Source organism: Arachis ipaensis, chromosome B09, assembly GCF_000816755.2.
Source record: "Arachis ipaensis cultivar K30076 chromosome B09, Araip1.1, whole genome shotgun sequence".
Taxonomy (NCBI): domain Eukaryota; kingdom Viridiplantae; phylum Streptophyta; class Magnoliopsida; order Fabales; family Fabaceae; genus Arachis; species Arachis ipaensis.
This window is the reverse complement of record NC_029793.2, coordinates 132,816,864-132,824,993: the sequence shown is the minus strand read 5'-3', so window position 1 is coordinate 132,824,993 and position 8,130 is coordinate 132,816,864. Positions and strand designations below refer to the sequence as shown.

At 35.8% G+C, this 8,130-nt stretch overlaps 2 protein-coding genes across 2 annotated transcripts in view; both read right to left on the bottom strand.

Annotated features, from left to right (window-relative positions):
* On the bottom strand, window positions 716-5,836 carry LOC107618897 (glycerol-3-phosphate dehydrogenase SDP6, mitochondrial). The gene is made up of 7 exons (XM_016321074.2): window positions 5,170-5,836; window positions 3,455-3,928; window positions 2,630-2,961; window positions 2,206-2,366; window positions 1,730-1,988; window positions 1,175-1,473; window positions 716-1,006 (listed from the first exon to the last, which is right to left on the bottom strand). Coding segments are annotated over exons 1-7 (1,890 nt in total). The 5' UTR covers window positions 5,534-5,836; the 3' UTR covers window positions 716-1,005.
* LOC107616441 (BLOC-1-related complex subunit 8 homolog) overlaps window positions 7,428-8,130 on the bottom strand; it is a 2,543-nt gene continuing 1,840 nt past the window's right edge. Inside the window, 2 exon segments of the mRNA XM_021110516.1 lie at window positions 7,428-8,128; window position 8,130. The exon segment at window position 8,130 is cut by the window's right edge and continues 242 nt beyond it. Of these exon segments, the coding sequence (XP_020966175.1) occupies window positions 7,618-8,128; window position 8,130 (512 nt within the window). The 3' untranslated portion in view covers window positions 7,428-7,617.

Sequence of the window (8,130 nt, the reverse complement as noted above, 5' to 3'; positions counted from 1 at the left end):
ACTTTTTTATTATTATTATTATTATTATTATTAAAACCTTGCACCACTGCTATTCTTTCTTTCCTATCTTTTAACACACTTTTTTTTGGCACCAATATCTTTTAACACTTGAACTTCTGGAACTTCTTTTTTTCCCTAGTATGATGACATCACTTTGAGTAAATTGTAGTAAATTTTCTAGTTTCTACAATTGATCATATAATTGTACCTTTTTCACGAATTATGCACACCTAGGCTAGAAGTGAATCGAGTTGAGTCGAGCTAGACCAAGCTCAAGTTCGACTCACAAAAATTAAACTTGGCTCACGACTAGACTCATTAATAATCGAGCCTATTTTTTAAGCTCAAATTTGGCTTACCAAAAACTCACGAGCTAATTCGAACTCACGAGTTGGCTCAAATAGTAGATGAGTTGAATTTATCCAAACTCAAGTTCGGCTCATTTAATTTATAAGCTCAATTCCAAACTCAAGCTTGGCTCACCAGCACACAAACTTAACTTATCGAGCTATTAACTAATCGAGTTCGAGCTGGTTCATGAGTTGGCTTGATTCACTTCCAACTCTATGCATACCCGAATGCCCTTCTACTATACAGTAGAGATCCCAAAACCTTTATTTTTCTCGGTCAAAAATAAATAAATTAAAGTAGTACCTGAGACACAGAGAAGTATAAAATATAAAGGAGTAAAAGAAAAATAGAATACACAGATCAATGATAAACACAGTCAACCATTGAATAACTTGATGAGCAAGTAGCATAAATACAAGGCGTATTAAAGTTTCCAGCAAACAATTATTTTGACTGGTGACTGCAAAACAATCTAACGAATTTTAGGGATTATTTTTGGTAGATAACTTTAAGACAAATTCGTGGATAGTTTATATCTAATATTTGTTTAGCTACTGTCTATGGCGAGCAGAGTCTTGTATTATCTCCGCTTGTGAAGAGAAAAATGAATAACAAAGTATCCGTCATGTGACAAAACTTCCGTATGTTCCAGAACCTGACAAACATTAAATAGGGATTATCATCATCATCATCATATATATACATACTCTTTAATCATTTACATGCTTAAAAATAAATAAGCAAACAATATAATGGTAAACTACTTAAAGATAACATCATTTTTTAATGTATAGTTAATTTTTGCATGATGGACAGTACTTACTACTTGTGTTTCCCGTCATGGAACTGAGCATTTTTTGAGGCTTTGAAAGTCTGCAAAAATTCTGTGGCTGTCTTCAACTCTTCCTTCTTCCTTGATTGGTCCCATTTGTGCTCATTTGCCAATATCTCAACCACACGAGGCAGGGCCCTTCCCGCTGCATCAGTTTCGAGGAAAGCAAGACGAGTTCTCCTTGCAATGAAATCGATAGCAGATTCACAATATTCATGACGTGCACAGTAGGCCACCTCTGCCTCCAGATATGGGTAACCATGAGCAAGTCTCTTACCCAAACCTTCATTCTGAAACACAATGTACAGAATCAACTTAAACCCCAACATACCATGCATGCAACAATGGAGAAGACTTGAAGTCCTATAATATGCATAAATCTTATTAAGAGAGAATGTTTATTGGAGAATATGCAATGATTGCCAATTTGCCACCACCACTATAAATATTAACTGAAACACTGCTATCATTGCCCAAAATAACTTAAGAAAATGCATTTAGATACATTCGTTCCTCAATAAAATTGCCATAGGATTTATGCCAAACCTGAGCAATAGCGGCCACACGCTCAGCCACTGATCCATAAGCATGAGACAAGTGCTTTGCAGCAGCACTGTCCATTAACCCGGGGACAACTTTACCACCATGTGTACTTTTCATGCGTTTATACTGTTGAGCAAGAACTGTAAATGATGATGGCTCCCACCCTTCACCACCTACAATTCGGACACTGCGAGTCACACATCCACTCCTGGGGTTGAGATTTCCAGACTTTATAGCTGCATCGACACCATCTTCTGCCATGCTGAAATGCAATGCAATCAAAACAATATAAATATGCATTAGGAGCTGGAATGCTGAAGAGAAGGAAAGGCAACAATGAGTAAACAGTATAAGATAAAGAATCAGTTAATATTATGGAGTAACTGGATAACTAATCCAATTTGATTAAATATGTCTAGTCAGAAAATGACATCTGAACAAACTGCATCAAAGAAATTTCAGCTGCCTGATTAAATTACCTACGATAGGTAGTCCACTTGCCACCAGTGATGGTGACCAAACCAGGGAAGTCCTCGCAGACAACATGATCCCTTGAGATACTCTCAGTATTTTTTGCTGTTGGGTCCACTGCTAGTGGGCGAATGCCACTCCAGGCAGAAAGAACATCACTGCGCCGTACCTATAAGGTTCCCAGCATTACATTCCCATTAGCAAACTGTATAAAAAGGAAAATAATTATTCTTAGAAAATAATTTCACTAGCACAATTTATTCTTCATCATAACAGGAGGAAAAAAGAACGTTTGTTGTTTTCGTTGCCAAGATAATCCAACATATTTCCAAACAACCAATATCCACAATGTCTTCTATTTCTGAATAAAACATCAAAAATAAAAGATAAATGAGTTAAACAATAATATATATTGGAAGACAAACAACATACTTTGATATTAAGGTAGTCAGATATAGCATCCAATATGAATCCTATTTCATCTTCATGTGGTTCTGGAAGATACGTAATTTTAGTACTAGAATCTGTAGTTCCAGCAACTGTTCTTCCCAGCCAAGGCAGCATGAAAACAACACGTCCATCCTTAGTTTTAGGAACAATTAAGCCCATCCCCTCCGGAGAATAGTAATCAGGGAGTGTGATATGTACACCACTGCTGGGAGCAATCATTTCTTGTGCCTTTTCGTTGGCCATTTTCCTTACACCATCACAAAATGGGCCAGCCGCATTCACAACAACTTTTGCATATGTATCAAACTCTTCCCCTGAAGCATTAAGAATTTAACATATAAATATCAAACTATAAGTGACAATTTGAATATGATTTTCAGAAATAACTCACCAGACACCAGCAACATACATAATCGCCACATGACATTGAGTAATAGCTTGGTAAATGAACCAACTTTATGCATAAAAATAACATCATAAGAAGATTCAAATGAAATGTTCCACATTAGATTTAACAAATCACCAACCGGCAGCTACTGTGTTTGTTGTTTATGGGAGTGAAGATGTAGGGGAGGTTCACTGTGAATATGCCGTTTAATCTAAATATTCATTATTGCACCACTATTGTTGTTTCTTTCAAAATCCATAAATGCTTCTTCAGATTGTGCGCATAAGATTCAACCATTCAGATATATTATAATAAATATGTATATCAACTTACCAATTTTCTGATAAATAAAAGCAGCAGGTAGAAAATGTAAACAATCAGTGCCTATTACAGCAGTTAGAAATAAAAGGATGTCTTACCATTTAAATTGTTCCGGATCCGCGCACCAATTATCCGTTTTCCAGAATCATCCTTCAATAAGTTTACAACTTCTGCATGATTCAGCACTGCTGCACCAGCTAAAGCTGCAGTGCAAGCCAACCCAACATTAAGGCGTGCATCATTCATCTGCCCATCATAATAAACAACTGTGCCCTTAAGGCTTCTATTTTCTCCCTCCCTTGCTAGAGTGGGAAAGAGCTCAGCAGACTGTTTTGTAGAATAATATCTTGATAGGTGTAGTATTTGTCTTCCTGCGACCAAATCGTACACTTTCAGGCCTGCCCAGTAGTACACTACTTCAAACCAGCTAAAACATGGTGTCATGCATGGCAATGCATGGCATAGGTGTGGTGCATTTTCAATAACCTGTTTACGCTCCTCAAGTGCGTGAAGCACTAACTTGAATTGTCCATAGTCAAGTTTTAAGAATGCTTTCTCCAAATAGCGGACACCTGGTTTACAAAAAACACAGAAATATAAGATTAGATCAAGTGTTTAGAACATTTATAACCTATAAAAAGACAGATGAAGAAAAAGAAGCAAATAATTTTATAAAACATTGCCTCAAAAGCATGTGGAAGTCATAGTTTTTCAATTTAACAACATTCATATATCATCTTCACTCAAGCAAGCAATCACATGATTTCCTCCATGTTTGTAGCATTTTCAATTACAACCACAGCATATTAGCATTACCCTATCCAAGCAAATATATTTTATGTATGACTAAATGATGACAACAATAAAAGTAAAAATTCTAGTTAAATTCCACTAGGTTCAGCTGGGGACTAAAGTGATAGAGATTAAGAATCAAGTAAAATAAACAAATAATACAATAAAGTATAGACAACAAGCTCTACTAAAACCTCAAGAGAGTGATTCTATATCTAACAGACCTTCTGGACCTTAAGGTATATAGAGAATACATACGACATTTCCAATTTTCCCTAGTACTGAAATTCAACTTTTGGCTGAGACCACATGATCAAAGAGGCTGTGTTACTATATCAAGTATCAACTACTAAATCTCCCAATGAAGCTTAAGACATTATGCAAATTTCATGAACAGTTTAGACAATGCAAAGAGAGATCTCTGGGCAAAAGAAAGGAAAAACTTTTGAATTAGAAATCATGACACTAGTGTGACTGTGTGACTGTATCCAATATGGAATATGCTAACTACAAAAAGAGGTTGGTGTACATAATGTACAGTTTTGTTTTTATCTTCACATCATACAATTTTTCCATTTCATCACCAATCATTGAATAAAACAATGATCATATTTCATAAGCATTTCAGAAAATATAAAAATGCAGCAAAATAAGACCATTGTCAAAACTCCAAAAAATCAACTAAGAATTGTGCATTAGGTAGTATACAGAAATGGATCCTCTCCAATTTTTTTAACACTCAGAGAGAATAAAGTGTGATCTCTCACCTTTAATTCTATAGATGAGACCAAAAATAAAGAGGAGAGAGAGAGTAATGAAGGGTAAGATTAAACATTAGACACCATTCAGTTTTTTTTACACTTCAGAGGATCCACAATACAACATCATAAGGAAAAAAATAATAAATAAGATACTGAAAGTATTGAGATTTATCATTAATGATCAATCCGTGATTAAATTAAAAACACATGTAAAATCAAATCATGAAAAAAGAATTGATATAAAATCAGTGTGTGTCTACCTCCATGAAGGAGCTTCGTGGATCGCGACGAAGTTCCGGAAGCAAAGTCCTCCCGCTCCACCAGCCCGACACGGAGACCACGGGTCACAGCGTCGAGAGCGGTGCCGGAGCCGGTTGCGCCACCGCCGATGACAAGCACGTCAAGCGGACTTCCCTTTCCGGCAGCCATTAGCGCCGACTGCTGCGCCTCCCTCGACGGCACAACGGCGTTCGGGGCATGTACGCGCTTCCGGATCTCCTCGACGCGTGGCCCGCCACCGTGGTCGCTGGCTGAGATCGCCGGTTCGTAGAGGATCACGGCACCGCCGCACGCGGTTGCTAGTGCCGCTCCAACAGCGGTGCCAATCTTTCTCAGGCGAGTCATGGCAGTTACAACAACGGCAGCAGCAATCGCCAAAAGATAAGAAAAAGAAAAAATAAAATAAATAAAAAGTGGTTTTTAATTTAATTAAATTAAACTGAAAATGAAAACGGTGTTTTCGTGCATGTGTTTTCTTTTAAATGAAGATGAGTGAGGGTGCGGTTAGGAGTCACGTGCGGGGTTTGGAGTGCTGAAAAACGGGATTACTGGGTTGTGTGGGTTACTTATGTGTTTGTGTGTTTAACGGTCAAAAGTCAAAACATTGGAGCTATAATGCTTAGGGTGGTGACACGTGTCGATCAGTGAACCAGTAACTCGGTGAGTGTTTTCTCTCTTGTTCATTCATTCATGTGCTTGTACTTTAAAATAGGGAAATGTCAATGTCATTTTTTAAGCTTGTAACTTGGACTAAGTCAAAACTGACTGTTAATTGTGATTACTAGTTTGTAAGTTTTTTTTTAAAGGAAAAGAAAATTTGAAATTTGTGTCAATTTTCTGCTAGTCTCTTTTAATACTACTCATCAAATGATGTTTGTGTGGGTGATAACACTCAAAGAAATGACACTAATACAAGTATATAAATCATGTTTTAAATGCAATTAAAAATAAATATAAGTATACTTCTGTCTATATAAATGTTTCAGTTATATAACTGTCATGTCATATAATTAGATTTTATGTTTTAGAATTTTTAAGATTTATTATTGTAACAAAACATATTACTTGCAACATAAAAGAAGATATACTTGTATTATTTCCCCGTCCCAGCCAATGTAATTTGGTCGCTACCTCCAAATATTTGTGCAGATGTGTTTTTATTGATTTAGCCTATAGTTGGAGGCAATAAGACCTCAATAGGAAATTATTCATTATTTATATATTGATGATGTTGCAATGGCAGGCATAACATAAGTGAGTGATGACATTAATATAAGGAAATGCTTTTCTTTTTTTAATTTCTAAAATACCTTATTTTCTATGATACCTTATTTAACTTTTAAATATTCAGATGACACAAGTTACTAACGAAAAAATAAATAGAAACAAAAGAAAAATAAATAAATAAATGTTGGCACGCTACTCAATACTCAAACAATGACATAGCCTCTGTGATGACAGTTAGTTGTACCAAATATGAAGGATTGGAATGCAACTAGCTGCATGAATGCTTGGTAGTATAGCTAAATAACTAAATGTCCATCAAAGCAAAACATCATGAAAAAATGACATGTGAGAAAGTAATTAAAAAATGTCAGACATGGAGTAATTCTTAATAGTAACTACTGTAACCGTGCAATTACATTTGCATCAGATATGTGTAGTTATAATTGCTGGATCATCCTTTGGTGCATTAGATTAATCAAATTATCAGAAGTACTTACATGACTGCTTCGCTATGAAACTTTTACATGGGAGGATTCAATTCCTATTGTGGATCACGATTTGCATATGAAACTACAAGCTGAGACTCCATGATGTTACCGGTTTCTATCACAAGAAGAACATTATTAGGTGCAACCTCACTTTTTATCTCAAGTTGGAAACAATTAGGCATCACCTTTCTTCCTGATGTAAAATTAGAATATTATTGTGAATGTTCTGATCCACTTAACATATAAAAAACATATAGATATATTAGCTTAAACTCTAAGAATGAAAATTACTTGACTATGTGTAATTTTAGCTTTTAAGAACCACATACAAATTTACAAAAATAGATCCTCTTAATTTTTTTTCCAAGTGAAAATGTAAAGTATAATCTTTAATCCTTCAATATTTTTCCTCTCATATTTTCTCTTGATCCTACCTATGAAATGTATGGTGAGAGATCATACTTTACTCCCTCAAGTGTGAAAAAAATTTGAGAAAATCTAATCCCAAGTTTTCCTATATTTGGAAAGCCCCAAATTTTTGCTACCTTGGTATCATAATTCTCAATTGCTTGCAAAACACTTCATGTTTATTCAAAGAACATTTCACAGCACTACAAAATATTTTCTTCATAATCAATCACTTATCAGAGACACGAGATGCTCAAGAAAGAGTATATACAAGCTGAAGCTTTGTCTCAAATTTTAATAGCTAAGCTAACACATTCCCTCATCACCTGCGCCTCGATTATTCTCTAGATTGCCAGTTCCTTGCAGCCACTCTTCTAGTTTAGCTTCCTTATTAGCTTTGAAGTCATCATAGTTTTCTGATATTGACAATAACTTAGTGCTGTTAACATCACTATCCTCATTCTGTTGGTGCTGACATTCATCTTCAACTTGGCTTGACACGGGTAACTCGTAGGCTTCAATGCCCTGTAGAGATGAATTAGTGCTAGCAGATGTGACTGTTAATGGCAAATTAGAGTACATATCTGGCTTCTCACCCTTAGAATCCATGGATTCCTTAGTATCAAGATTTGGCCACCTGAGACTACTAGCCTTCTGTTTTGCTGAGCTGAAAACACTTGAAAGATAGTTACTCCGTTTCTCACTGCCCTCACCCCAAAGACTAGTTCGTTCTATCCGTGAACCTGATGGTGATTGACGAATTAAGCCTCTTTTTGGTTGTTTTGTTGTCATCGTAACCAGAGATTTCTTAATGTCTCG